This window comes from Herpailurus yagouaroundi, unplaced genomic scaffold, assembly GCF_014898765.1.
Source record: "Herpailurus yagouaroundi ecotype Mexico unplaced genomic scaffold, PumYag 189, whole genome shotgun sequence".
Classification (NCBI taxonomy): domain Eukaryota; kingdom Metazoa; phylum Chordata; class Mammalia; order Carnivora; family Felidae; genus Herpailurus; species Herpailurus yagouaroundi.
The window spans coordinates 420,768-438,910 of NW_024412420.1; the positions used below are offsets into that span (position 1 = coordinate 420,768).

The following is an 18,143-nucleotide window of genomic DNA, read 5'->3' on the forward strand; positions in this document are numbered from 1 at the left end:
TGGTGATACTAATTTAAAGCAGTTATTCTTTCTTTTAATATAATTTATTGTCAAAATGGTTTCTGTACAACACCCAGTGCTCATCCCAACAAGTTAAAGCAGTTATTCTAGGGAATAGATGAAATAATGCAAATGGAACTACTGTGTAAAGAACAAAGTTCTATAAAAACATGAGATTTTACCAGTATTATATTTTAAAATAGGGATGTTATAAGCATTTGCAAAATAATTAAGCCAAGAAATGTATATACAGGTTATACAGCATTTTTTTAAGTTTTTATTTTAATTCCAGTTAGCTAACATACAATGTTATTTTACTTTCAGGTGTACAATATACTGATTCAACAATTCCATACATCACCTGGTGCTTATCTAGATAGCATTCTTAATATGTATACTAAGTCACACTGACTTCATAAGATATTAGCATGTGATGAAATTAGATTACAATACTGTAAGAAAAAGCTACTGCAGCTACATAAAAGCCTTTCAGTATTTCTTTACCATATCTCATTTGTACACTTAAATGTACTTTAAAGTTTTATTTTATGACAGTTAAAAATCAGAAAAAATCAAGACAACACTGTCAACATCTGAATACAAGATGAGTAAATAAGAATGAGTTTTCTGAGCATGAAAATTAAAATGACTACATGAGACTAGAGTTTTTATGAAAACATTTTCAAAATGGATACAGCTAAAAATTATTTAAAAAAATAACCATTTTTGGGGGGGCGCCTGGGTGGCTCAGTCGGTTAAGCGTCCGACTTCAGCTCAGGTCACGATCTCGCGGTCCGTGAGTTCGAGCCCCGCATCGGGCTCTAGGCTGATGGCTCAGAGCCTGGAGCCTGTTTCAGATTCTGTGTCTCCCTCTCTCTGCCCCTCCCCCATTCATGCTCTGTCTCTCTCTGTCTCAAAAATAAATAAACGTTAAAAAAAATTTAAAAAAAAAACCAAAACCATTTTTTAAAAGAATCCAGTTTTTGTTAAGTTCATTTATTTTAAGAGAGAGAGCGAGCAGGGGATGGGCAGAGAGAGGTGGGGAGAGAGAAAATCTGAAGCAGGCTCCATGCTCTCAGCACGGAGCCCGATGCAGGACTCAAACCCATGAACTCTGAGGTCATCACCTGAGCTGAAATCAAGAGTCAGACACTTAAGTGACTGAGCCACCCAAGTGCTCCTACAAGAATCTATTTTACAAAGATGGAAAATATATTTGCTACTTAAATTAATCTGAATCTCAATTGGCATTTCTCTTTAAATGTTAACTACATATTCTTTCCGGTCCTCAGGTATTCCAAACAACTCTATTCAGTATACTCTCTTATCAAGCAGTCATACACCAGAAGAAACTACTGAAAAATTTGCATACACACTAGTTTCAAGAGTAAGTGACAAACTATATATTGAATTTATTCTAAAAGCCAAGTTTAATAGTGATTCAGTCTTGTTTCTGAAACTTCCTACACAAAAGTAGTAACACTAAAGCAATGAAAGATACTTGATATATTAAAAATTGAATTATAGCCATAAAAATGTGCAGGCCTATTAACCTAGATATTTCACCTCAAGTAATACTGCCTAAATAAATACCTAACCAAAGGCATACAGAATTTATTACTAAATTACTAAATTATATTAAAGAAAAATAGAGACTAAAAAATAGGGGATGAATGGGGCCTACTAGCCAGTCATTTAAATTATAAAAGGCTTTTATTGATATGTAAAAGTGTCATTTGATGTAATCTGCAGTGAAAATGGAGGCCAAAAATAAAAGAGTGTTTAGAAATATCCTTCCTTCTTTCCTTTTATTTAAAAAAATTTTTTTTAATGTTTATTTTTGAAGAAGAGAGAGAGTGTGAGCAGAGAGAGAGGGAGACACAGAATCCAAAGCAGGCTCCAGGCTCTGAGCCATCAGCACAGAGCCCAATGCAGGGCTCGAACCCACGAACTGAGAGATCATGACCTGGGCCAAAGTTGGACGATTAACTGACTGAGCCACCCAGGTGTCCCCCTTTCTTTCTTTTAAATGTTTATTTACTTTTGAGAGACAGAGAGACAGAGTGTGAGTGGGCTAGAGGCAGAGAGAGGAAGACACAGAATCCAAAGGAGGCTCCAGGCTCTGAGATATCAGCACAGAGCCTGACATGGGGCTTGAACTCACAAATGGAGATCATGACCTGAACTGAAGTCAGACACTTAACTGACCGAGCCACACAGGCATCACGAAATATTCTCATTTTTAAAAAAACATTTACAAATCCCATCAGAGGCATACATATGTGGGTATATGAATATAAAAGTGTCAATAGTGCAACCATTAACAAAATGAAAAGGCAATCTATGCAGTGGAAGGAAATATTTGCAAACCACAGATCCAATAAGGGCTTATATCCAAAAAAAAAAAAATATATATATACACACACACACACACACACACACACACACACACATATATGAAATTCATTACCACTTAATAGTAAAAAGATAATAATCCAATTTAAAATGGGAAAGAACCTGAATAGATGTTTTTCTTTTTTTTTTTTTTTTAAGTTTTTTTTTTTTTTCAACGTTTATTTATTTTTGGGACAGAGAGAGACAGAGCATGAATGGGAGAGGGGCAGAGAGAGAGGGAGACTCAGAATCGGAAACAGGCTCCAGGCTCTGAGCCATCAGCCCAGAGCCTGACGCGGGGCTCGAACTCACGGACCGCGAGATTGTGACCTGGCTGAAGTCGGACGCTTAACCGACTGCGCCACCCAGGCGCCCCTGAATAGATGTTTTTCTAAAAAAGACATACAAATGGCCAAAAGCTACATGAAAAGGTACTCAACACCACTAATTATCAGGGAAATACAACTCAAAACCACAATGAGGTACTACTGCATGCCTGTTAGGATGGCTATTATCAAAAAGACCAGAGAGAATGAATATCCATTCACAGATGTGGAGAAAAAAAGAATCCTTATACACTGTTGATGGGAATATAAACTGGAATAGTCACTATAAAAACTAGGTTTCACATGAAATCAAAAAAAGAACTACCATATGATCCAGCAATCCTACTTCTGGGTATAAAACCAAAGGAAACAAAATCATGATCTTGAAGATGATAGCTTTACTTCCATATTCGTTGCAGCATTATTCACAAAAGCCAAGGTGTGCTAACAACCTATGTGTACAATAATGAATGAATGGATAAACAAAATGTGTGTGTGTGTGTGTGTGTGTATATGATAGAAACAAAATGTGGTGTATATATATACACATACATATATATATGTATATGATGGAATATTATCCAGTCTTAAGAGGAAATCCTGTCATTTACAACAAAATGCATGAGTCTGGAAGGCATTACACTAAGTGAAATAAGGCAGGCAAAGACAGACAAATATTGCATGGTATATCACTTATATGCAGAATCTTAAAAAAAAAAAGAGTTGAATTCAGAAACAGAGAGTAGAAGAGCAGTTGCTGGAGGTTGGGAGAATACAGACAGGCTGATAAAAGGGTACAAACTTTTATAAGATAAATAAAGTTTGAAGATGTGATGTATAATATGGTGACTACAGTTGATAACACTGTTGTGTATAACTGAAATTTGCTAAGAGAGTAGACCTTAAATATTCTTACAATTAGGGGTGCCTGGGTGGCGCAGTCGGTTAAGCGTCCGACTTCAGCCAGGTCACGATCTCGCAGTCCGGGAGTTCGAGCCCCGCGTCGGGCTCTGGGCTGATGGCTCAGAGCCTGGAGCCTGTTTCCGATTCTGTGTCTCCCTCTCTCTCTGCCCCTCCCCTGTTCATGCTCTGTCTCTCTCTGTCCCAAAAATAAAAAATAAACATTGAAAAAAAAATTAAAAAAAAAATTCTTACAATTAAAAAAAAAAAAGGATCCAAAATCTATAAAGAACTTATCAAACTCAACACCCAAAAAACAAATAATCCAGTGAAGAAATGGGCAAAAGACATACATAGGCACTTCTCTAAAGAAGACATCCACATGGCATACCAACAAATGAAAAAATGCTCCACATCACTCATCATCAGGGAAATACAAATCAAAACCACAATGAGATACCACCTGACACCTGTCAGAATGGCTAACATTAACAACTCAGGCAACAACAGATGTTGGCAAGGATGCGGAGAAAGAGGATCTCTTTTGCACTGCTGATGGGAATGCAAACTGGTGTAGCCAGTCTGGAAAACAGTATGGAGATCCCTCCAAAAATTAAAAATAGCACTACCCTACGACCCAGAAATTGCACTACTAGGTATTTATCCAAGGGATACAGATATGCTGCACTATCAACAATAGCCAAAGTATGGAAAGAGCCCAAATGTCCATCGATGGATGAATGGATAAAGGTGTGGTATATATATATACAATGGAGTATTACTTGGTAATCAAAAAGAATGAAATCTTGCCATTTGCAATTATGTGGATGGAATTGGCAAAATTAGAGAAAGGCAAAGATCATATGACTTCACTCATATGAGGACTTTAAGATACAAAACAGGTGAACATAAGGGAAGGGAAGTAAAAATAATATAAAAACAGGGAGGGGGACAAACATAAGAGACTCTTAAAAATGGAGAACAAACAGAAGGTTACTGGAGGGATTGTGGGGGGGGGGGGAGTTAAATGGTTAAGGGGCATTAAGGAATCTACTCCTGAAATAACTGTTGTACTATATGCTAACTTGGATGTAAATTAAAACAATAAATTTAAAAAAAGGAAATATGTGAGGGAATAGTGATGGATATGTTAACTTGACAGTTGGAATCCTTTCATAATCTGTACCCATATCAAATCAAATTGTACACTTTAAATATTTTACAATTTTAGATACCAATTACACCTCAATACAGTTGAAAAAATGTCAACAGCAATTACCTATAAATACAGAGATGATGGGCTTTTTTTTGCTTCTTTTTATTTAGCTTTACTTTATAAAAACCTTTTTACAATAAACATGAACTATTTTGTAGTAAGGAAAAATTGCAACCTTTCATCTTATAAAATATCTTTTTTTTTAAAGTTTTTTTATTTTGGGAGAGACAGCATGCACATATGAGCAGAGGAGGGGCAGAGAAAGAGAGAGGGAGAGAATCCCAGGCAGGCTCAGGACTATCACCACAGAGCCCGACATGGGGCTCAATCTCATGAACCGTGAGATCATGACCTGAGCTGAAACCAAAAGGACGCTTAACGTCTGAGCCACCCAGGTGTCCCTAAGATGTCTTTCTTATTTCAAAAAATTAAATTCAGTACTTGGTGCAATTTTAAAGCTAAAGAGAATATGATTTCTAAATTAATCCAATCCCTTGGTTAGGAAATTATTTTAACAAAAATATTTCAATATGAAACTACTTTGGAGAAACAAGGTGTCACTATAATGATTATATTAAAATGGGACATGTTACTTAATAACAATATATTTCAAGTGTCGGAAATTTCAACTATATAATGAAAAGTACACTGATTGAAACTATAAACTTACCTAATAATTTGTCCTTCTTCTTCAGGAGTAGCTGGTCTTAACCCCAGAACTATGTGACATACCTAGAGAAAAAAGTGGTAAATCAAACTTCACTGGTGCCAATGACTGGACTGTATAAAATTTCACATGCTCTGCATGAGTTCCATTTTGTAGATGGGAATCTGAATTAGCAATAGCTTTCAACTGATGAATTACCAATGTTTGAACTTTAAACTTGAGCTGTTTGTTTGTTTTCTAAACAAACTATTTCAATAGAGGCCAACTTCTAAATCTCTGTGTGAGACAGGAAAGAAAGGAAGGGAGGGAGGAAAACGGAGATAGAGACAGAGACAGAAGGAAAAAACTATTTACCAGAACATTTCATTAATACTATGTATTTTAAGATATCTCACAGAGGGAATATTATTTTCTTTCCTGAAATCTGAAGAGCAAATCATGGCACTCAAGGAGAAAGGCGAGGGGAGATGCAGAGGATATAGGAGACAAAAAATATGGGTAGCATTTCAGTTTAATCAGTTCAAAGAGAAAAATTATTGCCACTAATGCTAAATAAGCTTTTTAAAAATATGCTTTTTAGGGCTCATTTCCTCTATGTGGCTTCTCTAAATATCATCAACAGATGTAATTTTTCAATATTTTCTCATGAAAAATTTCAAAAACACAGAAAAGTTTAAAGAATTTAACACTGAACATGTCATAACCATTATCTAGATTCTAACATTAACGTTTTATTATACTTGCATCTATCCATTAATTCATCCATCCTTAATTTATGGATGCATTTCAAAGTAAATTACAGACAGTAGTACAGCTCTTTATAAATACATCAGCATGGCTAACATTAACCAGAGAGTTCATGATCTGTTTACAGTTTTACCTTTTGAGGTGACATTTACATAACAACAAAATCCACAAATTGGGTTTTTGAGATTTATCTATTTAGGAGTAAGTAGTTCATTGTCATTACTAAGTAGTATTCCATTGTTTGAACACACCACTGTTTTATCCATTCTCATATTGACAGATATTTGAGCTTTTGAAACCTATTTTTCTAAGCAAACTTATAGAAAATGGAAATACACATGCTTACAAGTGAACAAATCTTAAGTGTACAGTTCAACGACTTTTCACAAAGTAATATCTATGAAACCCAGTAAAAAAACAACTGCTATCTCACCCAAAGCCCACTTTGGGTTCCTTCCCAGACACCACTGCACCTCTCTGATGTATCCACTATCCTGAATACTATCACCATAGAATAGGTTTTGCATGCTTTTGAACTTTTTGGTTTAGTGTTTCAGCTCAAGTTTATGTAAGATTCATCCATGTTGTTGGGTGTAGCAATATTAGACTTATTTTCCAGTGCTTTAAAGTATACCACTGTATGCACATGCCACAATTTACTTCCTATGTATTTATTTATTAATAAGTATTTGGGTCATTTTCTGGGGTTTTTTGGGCTACAACAAATAGTGATTTTAAGAACTTACTTGTAGGTCTTTTGGTGCCCAGATAACACCAGTTTCTGTAGGTTTTACATATGAGTAGACTTTACGGGTCACCAGGTAAATATATGTTCAACTTTTATAAATACTGTCAAACAATTTCCAATGTGTTTGTAATAATTTACAACTATTACAAATTGTACAAATTACATCCTATTGGCAATATATGAGAGTTCCAGGTGCTTGTTATCCTCACCAATACTTCATATCACTTACAAACTAACCATTCTGGGGTATGTCTACTGAATTTCACATGTGGTTTTAATATGTATGTCCATGATGACTAAGGAGCTCCTTTTCATTTATTAACTACTGGGACATTCTGTTTTGTGAAGCATCTCTTCAGGATTTTTTTTTCACATTTTTATATTGAAGTTTTGCCTTTTTCTCATTGATTTTTATTCTTTTTATGCCCTAGATACAAGTCTTGTCAGATGCAGGTTTCACAAACATCTTCTCCCACTGCATAACTTATCTTTTCACTTTTTAAATGGTAGCTCCTCACTAAAAAAAAAAAAAAAAATGACTTGTTGTTTAGTTTTTTGTTTTGTTTTGGGTTTTTTTGTAGATATTTTATTTTATTTTTTTAATATATGAAATTTATTGTCAAATTGGTTTCCATACAATACCCAGTGCTCATCCCAACAGGTGCCCTCCTCAATACCCATCACCCACCCCCCCTCCCTCCCACCCCCCATCAACCCTCAGTTTGTTCTCAGTTTTTAAGAGTCTCTTATGCTTTGGCTTTCTCCCACTCTAACCTCTTTTTTTTTTTTTCCCTTCCCCTCCCCCATGGGTTCCTGTTAAATTTCTCAGGATCCACATAAGAGTGAACACATATGGTATCTGTCTTTCTCTGTATGGCTTATTTCACTTAGCATAACACTCTCCAGTTCCATCCACATTGCTACAAAGGGCCATATTTCATTCTTTCTCATTGCCACATAGCACTCCATTGTGTATATAAACCACAATTTCTTTATCGATTCATCAGTTGATGGACATTTAGGCTCTTTACATAATTTGTTTATTTAGTTTTGAGAGACAGAGACAGAGTGAGCATGAGTGGGGTAGGTGCAGCGCAGGGGGTGGGGGGGGGGAGAACAACAACACGGGATCTGAAGGAGGCTCTGTGCGGACAGCAGAGAGCCCAATGCGGGCTCAAACTAACTGTGAGTTCATGACCTGAGCCGAATGGAGACACTTAATCGACTTAGCCACCCAGGTGCCCCTAAAAAAAAGTCTTAATTTTACTGAAGTCCAACTTAGAAACTTTTGCTTTGTGGTTAATGCTTTCTGTGTCCTAAGAAGTCTTTGCCACCTCAAAGGCATTAAAATATTCTTGCAAATTATTTTCTAGATGCTTTATCTTTACTTTTCAAACTTTAATTAGATTTATAATCCCACTTGGATTAATCTTGATGTATGGGTAAGAAGGAAGAATAATAATGCATTTTTCCCCACAGAGATACCAATTGACCCAGTACACCATTTATTGAAAAGATCACCCCTTCCCATATGCAATGCAAAGTGTTCTTTGTTATAAGTCAGGTGATCACATACATGTAGGTCTGTTTAAAAACTCTCAATAGTGTTCCACTGGTCTATTTGTCTACCTTCATGCAGGTATCACATCGTCTTAACACTACTGTTTTATACTAAGTCCTAATATCTGGTAATGTAAGTCATCTAACATCGTTCTTTACATTATCCTGGTTACATTTGGCCTTTTCCACTTCTGTATGTACTTAGAATCAGCTTGTCCAGTTCCACAAAAACAATGACAACAATAAGCTTTTTGGCATTTTGATTGTGAATGCGCCACATCTACAAACCAATTTATGTATGTATGTATGTATGTATGTATGTATGTATGTATGTATGTATTTTTAAATATAATTTATTGTCAAATGGCTAACATACAGTGTGTAAAAGTGTGCTCTTGGTTTTGGGGATAGATTCCTGTGGTTCATCGCTTACATACAACAACCAGTGCTCATCCCAACAAGTGCCCTTCTTAATGACCATCACCCATTTTCCCCTCTCCCCCAAGCCCATCAATCCTCAGTTTGTTCTCTGTATTTAAGAGTCTCTTATGATTTGCCTCCCTCCCTCTCTGTTTATAACTAATTTTTTCCCTTTCCCTTCCCCCATAATCTTCTGTTAAGTTTCTCAAGATCCACATATGAGTCAAAACATATGGTATCTGTCTTTCTCTGACTTATTTCACTTAGCATAATACCTTCCAGTTCCACCCATGTTGCTACAAATGGCATGATTTCATTCTTTCTCAATGCCAAGTAGTATTCCATTGTAAATATAAATCACATCTTCTTTATCCATTCATCAGTTGATGGACATTTAGGGTCTTTCCATAATTTGGCTATTGTTGAGAGTGCTGCTATAAACATTGGGGTATATGTACCCCTGTGAATCAGCACTCCTGCATCCTTTGGATAAATTCCTAGTAGTGCTATTGCTGGGTCATGGGGTAGTTCTATTTTTAATTTTTTGAGGACCCTCCACACTGTTTTCCAGACGGCTGCACCAGTCTGCATTCCCACCAACAGTGTAAGATGGTTCCCATTTCTCCACATCCTCGCCAGCATCTGTTGCTTCCTGAGTTGTTAATTTTATTTTTTTTTATTTTTTTTTTAATTTTTTTTTTCAACGTTTATTTATTTTTGGGACAGAGAGAGACAGAGCATGAACGGGGGAGGGGCAGAGAGAGAGGGAGACACAGAATTGGAAACAGGCTCCAGGCTCTGAGCCATCAGCCCAGAGCCTGACGCGGGGCTCGAACTCCCGGACTGCGAGATCGTGACCTGGCTGAAGTCGGACGCTTAACCGACTGCGCCACCCAGGCGCCCCTGAGTTGTTAATTTTAAAGTGGTATCTTATTGTGGTTTTGATTTGTATTTCCCTGATGATTAAGTGACATTGAGCATCTTTTCATATGTGTCTGTTGGCCATCTGGATGTCTTCTTTGGAAAAGTGTCTATTCATGTCTTCTGCCCATTTCTTCACCGGATTATTTGTTTTTCGGGTGTGGAGTTTGATGAGTTCTTCATAGATTTTGGATACTAACCCTTTATCTGATAAGTCATTTGCATATATCTTTTCCCATTCCATTGGTTGCCTTTTAGTTTTGTTGATTGTTTACTTTGCAGTGCAGAAGCTTTTTATCTTCATGAGGTCCCAATAGCTCATTTTTGCTTTTAATTCCCTTGCCTTTGGAGATGTGTCGAGCAAGAGACTGCTGCGGCTGAGGTCAAAGAGGTTGTTGCCTGCTTTCTCCTCGAAGATTTTGATGGTTTCCTGTCTCACATTTAGGTCTTTCATCCATTTTCGGTTTATTTTTGTGTATGGCGTAAAAAAGTGGTCTAGTTTTATTCTTCTGCATGTTGCTGTCCAGTTCTCCCAGCACCATTTGCTAAAGAGACTGTCTTTTTTCCATTGGATGTTCTTTCCTGCTATGTCAAAGATTAGTTGGCCATAAATTTGTGGGTCCAATTCTGGGGTCTCTATTCTATTCCATTGGTCTATGTATCTATTTTTGTGCCATACCATACTGTCTTGATTATAGCTTTGCAGTAGACGTTAAAGTCTGGGATTGTGATCCCTTCTGCCCCTTTGGTTTTCTTTTTCATTATTACTTTGGCTATTTGGGGTCTTCTGTGGTTCCATACAAATTTTAGGATTGTTTATTCTAGCTCTGAGAAGAATGCCAGTGCAATTTTAATTGGGATTGCACTGAATGTCTACAAACCAATTTAAAGGGAACTGACACTGACATCTTCAAGATGCTGAGCCTTCCAATCCATAAATATGGATTATCTCCCTCTGCATTGGTTTTTTTTATTGCTTCTATAACAAATTATCACAAATTCAGCATCTTAACACAAAGTAACTGTTATCTTATGGTTCTGTAGGTCAAAAGCTAGACACGGGTCTCACTAATTCAAAAATCAAGGTGTCAGCAGAGCTGCATTCCTTTCTGGAGATGAAAAGAACACACTTCTTTGCCTTTTCCAGTTCTAGAGTTCACCCACATTACTTTGTTCATGGCCCCTTCCTCTATCTCAAAGCCAACAAGTTTGCATCTCTAACTTTTCCTCCGTCATCTCTCTCTCTCTTTCTTCCTTTCCCTCCCTCCCTCCCTCTGACCACCGCTGGAAAAGGTCCTCTACTTTTAAGGACTCATTTGAATTAGACCCATCTGCTAGGCTAATCTCCCTATCTCAGAGTCCTTAGTCCAATACATCTACAAAGTCCCTTTTACCATGTAAGATAACATATGCACAGGTTCTAGGGATTAGGGCATGGATAACGTGGTGGTTGTGGTGGGCATTATTCTGTCTACCACACTCTTTAAAATTTGATACTTTTTGATAATGCACAAGACAGAACACCCCGATTATGTTTAGAATACTTCAAAATATTGGCCACTGAGTTTATGAAGAAGGACTGAAAATAAAGACATTACCACAGGGATGGTTTTCCAATTTTGTTAACACTTATATATGTTACACTTAAATACCTAAAACACTCAGCCAAGAGGGATCTTGGCAAATAAAGTAAGAGTATAATTCAAGCTTTTATCACTAGACTTACCAACTAACTCTACCAATTTTAAGACACAGATAACAATTAAAGCTTAGCATAGCATAATATAACTTAGCATAACTTAGCATAACAGTCTTCTTACTCATATACTAAGTGAACATATAGTTTTAAAAGCATATTGAATATGAAATAAATACAGTAAAATATAATGTTAAAATGTAGGTGATAAGTATTCATGTGAAAAACCTTTTAGCTCTTCATAATATATTGTTAGAAACACACATACACAAAGGCAAATCTCAAGCATTTGGTTATTTATAAATTAGAGTCAGAAAAATAGTGCCACTGCAAGTTCTTGATAAGAATGAGAAAAAAAAAAGAATGAGAAAATAGTTAAGACAATACAAAAGAATCAAAACGTTATGCTATGCAATAGCTACAAGATGATATAGGCATAAGCCTAAGTGATCTAAAAGTTATGAGATAAAGTAATAAGGATATTATTTTAAAGGAGATAAAAATAGTTGATCAATTTTCATATTACCAATTTTCATATTACCAAGTCATTTCTGTTTGGAGTAGTGACTAATATTATTTTTGTATGTTTATATTTTATAAAGCCATCAAGCTAAAATCCCTGCTGAAAATTGTAACTGATGTGGAACAACTGATTGATATAAATGGATATTATAGGCTTATCAGATTGTGTGTGTATGTATATGTGTATATATATGTATATGTATGTGTATGTATATGCACGTGTGTGTGTGTGTGTGTGTGTGTGTGTGTGTGTGTGTAATTAGTCATTAGCTATCAGGAAGAGGCCAGTTTCCATTTATTCTAGCATAGCCATGTTTATTCTTTACATAAAACAGAAGAACATGATAGATATAAACACAACAAACTTCTGACCTTCACAGGGGTATAAGGAAAGAAAAATAAAATAAGGAATCTAAAATAGGGGCACCTGGGTGGCTCAGTTGGTTAAGCATCTGTCTCGATTTTGGCTGGTCATGATCTTGCAGTTCATGAAATCGAGCCCTGTATCAGGCTCTATACTGACAGTGTCAAGCCTGCCTGGGATTCTCTCCCTCTCTCTCTGCCCGTCCCCTGCTCGCTCACATCCTCTCTCAAAATAAATAAACTTAAAAAAAAAAAAAGAGGAATCTAAAATATCACTATTAAGTCAACTTAAATATTTGTGAAAAATTATAAAAAATGGAAACCATAAATTATTGTTTTTAATTGGAGCAAGAGAAGAACTACAACTAGGAAAATAGTTGAAATCTGGCAAGCCTTATGACTTAATGTTCATTCCTGGCACCTTTTCTCTCCTCCTTCTTCAATCTTTCTTGTTTCTTCTAAAGAATTTTTTAAAAAATTTAGAAACAGCCTTGCAGCCAAGATAATCTCCTAACTGGAGAGACTGTGTACATTGAAAATTCTACAGCTGCCTACTTATGATTCATCTTTCTATTCACACTGCCTCACTTATTAGGAAGGACCTTTAAAAAAGACAACAGTGAAGAAAAATAAGAAATTATGATGGCTTTTGCAATCTAAATTATTATCTATGCATCTAACATGCTGGTCTATCATGAATTATAAGATAAATATACATAATCAGCTATATTCTACTTTTCTATCTCCCATGATTTTGAGATGCTTCGGTGGCTTAGCATCTTTCAGGTGTATACAGGATAATGTAGTTTTTTTTTAATAATTTTTTTTTTAATGTTTATTTATTTTTGAGACAGAGAGAGACAGAGCATGAACAGAGGAGGGGCAGAGAGAGAGGGAGACACAAAATCTGAAATGGGCTCCAGGCTCTGAGCTGTCAGCACAGAGCTCGACGCAGGGCTCGAACTCATGGACCATGAGATCGTGACCTGAGCCCAAGTCGGACGCTAACCCACTGAGCCACCCAGGCACCCCTAAATAATTTTTTTTAATGTTTATTTATTTATTTTCAGAGAGAGAGAGCACGCGTGTGAGAGCGCACAAGTGGGGGAGGAGCAGAGAGAAAGGGAGAAATAGGGAGAATACCAAGCAGGCTCTGCACTAACAGTGCAGCCTCAGGGCTCAAACTCACGAACCATGAGATCAGGACCTGAGCAGATATCAAGAGTCGGATGCTTCACCAAGTGAGACCTCCAGGCGCCCCTACAGTTCTTTTTATAAGATGCGGTTTTGTAGCTGAGTTGCAGTTATTACTACACAATGAAACAGATGTAGAACTACTGGTACTATTACTCTCTGTACCTGTCATTTACTTCAAACCTACCTGGAAAAGGAGATTCAAAAACTCATTGGCAAGAACATTTTTCACGCTCCAAATCTGGTAGTCTTCTAGAGTAAGATGACCCATCTGAAAGAGAAACAATGTTTAAAAAGATCTCATGTAAAGAATGTCCTCATTTTTACTGAATTTGAGTAAAATCTGATTTATTAAACGTATATTGGTCATTTTTATTTTAAAGCAAACAAATAACTTAAAGTAGATGCTGCATGTTCATCTGAAAACTAGACCAGCTAGGATAAGTTTAAAAGCAACAAAACTCTCTCAAAGCAGTCAATGGTAATGAGGATAATTTATCATCAACAAGCTTTATCCTCCAATAACCTGGGAAATAATTCACATTATCTTCTGCTTCAAGGGTTATCTAGGGAAAACCACAAAAGGCTCTGAATAAAGTGGAGTATTTACTAATTAAAAAAAAATTTTTTTAATATCTATTTCTGAGAGACAGAGCATGAGCAGGGGACAGGCAGAGAGAGAGGGAGATACAGAATCCGAAGCAGGCTCCAGGCTCTGAAGCAGGGCTTGAACTCACAAACTATGAGATCATGATGTGAGCTGAAGTCGCCACCTATTTACTAATTTTTGAAAGCAAAAAAGCAGACTCTGGATTATGTCCTTTCATTCTAACAATTTTCTAAAACCTTCTTAGAAATATCTACCAATATTATCAGACTTCTTAGACATTTAAAGGAATTTGATAATAAATTTCTGATATATCAAAAATGAGTATCTATATAAGATTTTCCCAAAACTAATTTAACAATTTATAAGTTGAGTAAAGGCAGCATTTTTGTAGTGTCAATGTGTACAAAAAATTCCATATACATATAAAGGCAATATAACCAAATGTTTCTTACGGCTTGTGTTCACATAATTACTTATCAATCTTAGATGAATAATGTTTTTTGCTTTTATTATTTAATGATATTGATATGTTCTCTTTTCATTATATGCTAGCCACATGTAAGAAAAGATTTTCAATTACTACAGTTATGATTATTAGCTCTCACAATACAACTTCTTCTTAGTATGTTAATATTAAATCCAAATTTAGTATGTTAATACTAAATCCAAATCCAGTATTACGCTTTTTTTTTAATAAAAAAAAAAAAAAAGCATAATATTGACATAATCTGTCTCCAGTGAATAGGTTTGGCTGAAAGGTCCAAGTTTTATTCTGAACTGTTACTATTTCATTATTGTTGCTACATGGAGATGGAACAGCTAAATTAAATTATCTTCTTGTTAAAGTTTACAATAGAGCCAGAAGTAGAAACTCTATCTTACACAGACAGCAATAATTCCTACTATTTATTATTCAGAAAAAAAAGTATTAAAAATTGTACCTCTACATGAGGCATTTGCTAACAGAAATTGTTGCAGGTTTCTACGCATATCAAATAGAAGTGGATACCTTAGTTTTTGGTAGAGAGAGGTAAACAAGGGAGACTATCTGTACTGCCAAAGCTCAAGCCCTATAAAACTCACCTCTGTTACTGAGCATTAGTTAATAAGCCTATGATGATTCCCTCTAGAATCATGATTGAAGAAAGAAAAAAAAACTAATGTCACTTATTTTATCTAAACCTCTGTAATACTACTGTAGTCTACATCCTACCAATCTGGTACTTGGTACATGTCAAAATTTGAAAGGAAATGCTCAAAATAACTCAAATATGCCTCACATATGTGCATTATTTTCAATTTCACACGGTGACACAAAGACATTACAATAATATAAGCTATAGGAATAAACCTATTATAATATCCTTACTAATAAATGTTGTCAAACTAAAAAAAAAAAAAATAAGAAGAATTTATTCTTTGTTAAGTATATGCTTACTCTTGGTATTACGTGATTATCCTGGCTGCTATTAAATAATTCAGGAGACATCATTATTAACACTATTAGAAAAAAATAATTTAGGAATATATGTATCACCCAAATTGAGATAAAAAATCATTTCTATCATCCCAGATATCCTATGGTCCTTCCCAATTAATCCATGCATTCCCCAAATCACTATTCTAATACCTATCACCATTTATCAGTTTTGGCTCTGTTTTTGAGCTTCACATAAATGGAATCACACAGTAAGTATTCTTTTTTGTGTGACTTTTTTGCTCAATATAAGGTTAGCCCTACTATAACTTATTAAAATGGAAGAAATAAATATTATAAACCATAGATGTCAAGGGCTATGTCTATTTAATTTTTATAAAACATCTAGTTGTAAAATATAAGTTTATATATATAAACACTTAATGGAGCTGTTTAAAGACAGAATGCGCTATCTTTAGAGACAACTTCGTGGTACTATAACTGTAGGTCCAAATAAACCCTTGGTGGAAGTGATGCAGAAGGGATTCAAATATGTATATAAGCTATATATCCTAATTCATTGTACATGGTATTTTCAGAAAAGAATATAATTTATCCTAGCCCTAGCTAGACTCACCTTTGTGGTGTCATGTGCATTCAATATGCCTTCTACAATGTCAGATAGATCCGTATGTAATTCCTTAAAAAAAAAAAAATCCAAAGGAGTAATTAGAAAAGGGTAGTTACATTTTATTATTCAATGGCCACAGAATACTATATTTTAGTCAAGTATTGTTAATTTTTTTATTTAAAAATTTTTTTTAATTTTTTTTAACGTTTATTAATTTTTGATAGAGAGAGAGACAGAGCATGAACGGGGGAGGGTCAGAGAGAGAGGGAGACACAGAATCTGAAACAGGCTCCAGGCTCTGAGTGGTCAGCACAGAGCCCGACGCAGGGCTCAAACCCACGGACCGCGAGATCATGATCTGAGCGGAAGTCGGACGCCCAACTGACCGAGCCACCCAGGCGCCCCTATTTAAAAATTTTTTAATATTATTATTATTTTACAGTGTTATATTCATTTCAGGTATACAATACAGTGATTCAACATTTCCATACAACACCCAGGGCTCATGACCACAAGTGCCCTCCTTAATCCCCATCATCTATTTAATCCATTCCCCCACACTCCTCTCCTCTAGTAACCATCAGTCAAATATACTTTTTTTTTCTTATTTGAGAGAGTGTGTGCATGTGGGGGGGGGGGGGGAGGGAGAGGGAGAGAGAATGTGAAGCAGGCTCCATGCTCAGTTGGATCCCATGAACCTGGGATCATGACCTGAACAGAAATCAAGAGTCAGACGCTCAACCAACTACGCCACCTAGGTGCCCCAAGTATTTTTTTAAATTACCTTAATAAGTTCTTAGGTTTCCTTTAAAAAAAATTAAGACAATTTTCCTGTAGTTTCATTCTTTACACAATAAGTTCAGTTTATCAAATTTTCTAAGGCACATTCTCTTTCCTATTTTGTACCTTCAGCTATGAATATTTTGAGTATGTAGTATTAATATAGTAACTCAAAATAATAACATCCTTTTCTCTCTCTTTTTAAATTCTCCACTCCACTTTCCTATTGGAAGTTTACATACAACAATATGTATACAATCAGAACTTACTGGTATATCATCAGTGCGGTTGTCCTTCCACACCTCTAAAAGTGCAACCACCATGTCTCTCAGTTCAACCCTGGAGAGAACTCCATCACGGTCAACATCAAATACCTTGAAGCAAACTAAAGAAAAGAAACTCTTATGGAGGAAAATTACTTTTCTATTCTGAAGTACAATGCCTTTTACTAGACGCTGACCTAGCAAAATTAGTTTCTCAAGCAAGTATATTTGGATTAAGTTCTCATCTGGAGCAGACTATAATATGTCATTAAAGTCCTCTAAACTTGTAGGGCTTCCTGCATTCTTCGTAAATCTCTCTCTGAATTAGTACCTGGGTTACAGTCCTATGCTTTACCCAAATTTACAGTTAAATTCCTTGCAAACTGATTAAAAAAAAGGGGGGGGGAGTTACTATACAATAAATATTACAATATCTCGCAGGTTTTGAGGAGGCAATTCAAGCCTTTATATTACTTTCTAATATTTAAAACTGATAAGTTGATTTTTTTTTTTAATTTTTTTTCAACGTTTATTTATTTTTGGGACAGAGAGAGACAGAGCATGAACGGGGGAGGGGCAGAGAGAGAGGGAGACACAGAATCGGAAACAGGCTCCAGGCTCCGAGCCATCAGCCCAGAGCCCGACGCGGGGCTCAAACTCACGGACCGCGAGATCGTGACCTGGCTGAAGTCAGACACTTAACCGACTGCGCCACCCAGGTGCCCCGATAAGTTGATTTTTATAGTGCTGAAAGTATTCCATTTACAC

At 35.9% G+C, this 18,143-nt stretch overlaps 1 protein-coding gene and 1 long non-coding RNA gene across 3 annotated transcripts in view; one reads left to right on the top strand and one right to left on the bottom strand.

Moving 5' to 3' along the window:
- The window catches only part of USP32 (ubiquitin specific peptidase 32), a 246,595-nt gene that overhangs the window by 72,803 nt on the left and 155,649 nt on the right, over nucleotides 1-18,143 (bottom strand). For both annotated transcript variants that reach the window (XM_040496917.1, XM_040496916.1), the window contains exons 8-11: nucleotides 17,382-17,497; nucleotides 16,339-16,401; nucleotides 13,862-13,945; nucleotides 5,507-5,568 (exon numbers count right to left, since the gene is read on the bottom strand). In XM_040496917.1, the coding sequence (XP_040352851.1) occupies nucleotides 5,507-5,568; nucleotides 13,862-13,945; nucleotides 16,339-16,401; nucleotides 17,382-17,497 (325 nt within the window). The remainder of the gene's footprint in view (nucleotides 1-5,506; nucleotides 5,569-13,861; nucleotides 13,946-16,338; nucleotides 16,402-17,381; nucleotides 17,498-18,143) is intronic.
- The window catches only part of LOC121044670 (uncharacterized), a 126,701-nt gene that overhangs the window by 7,121 nt on the left and 101,437 nt on the right, over nucleotides 1-18,143 (top strand). The gene's annotated exons all lie outside the window — the stretch shown is intronic.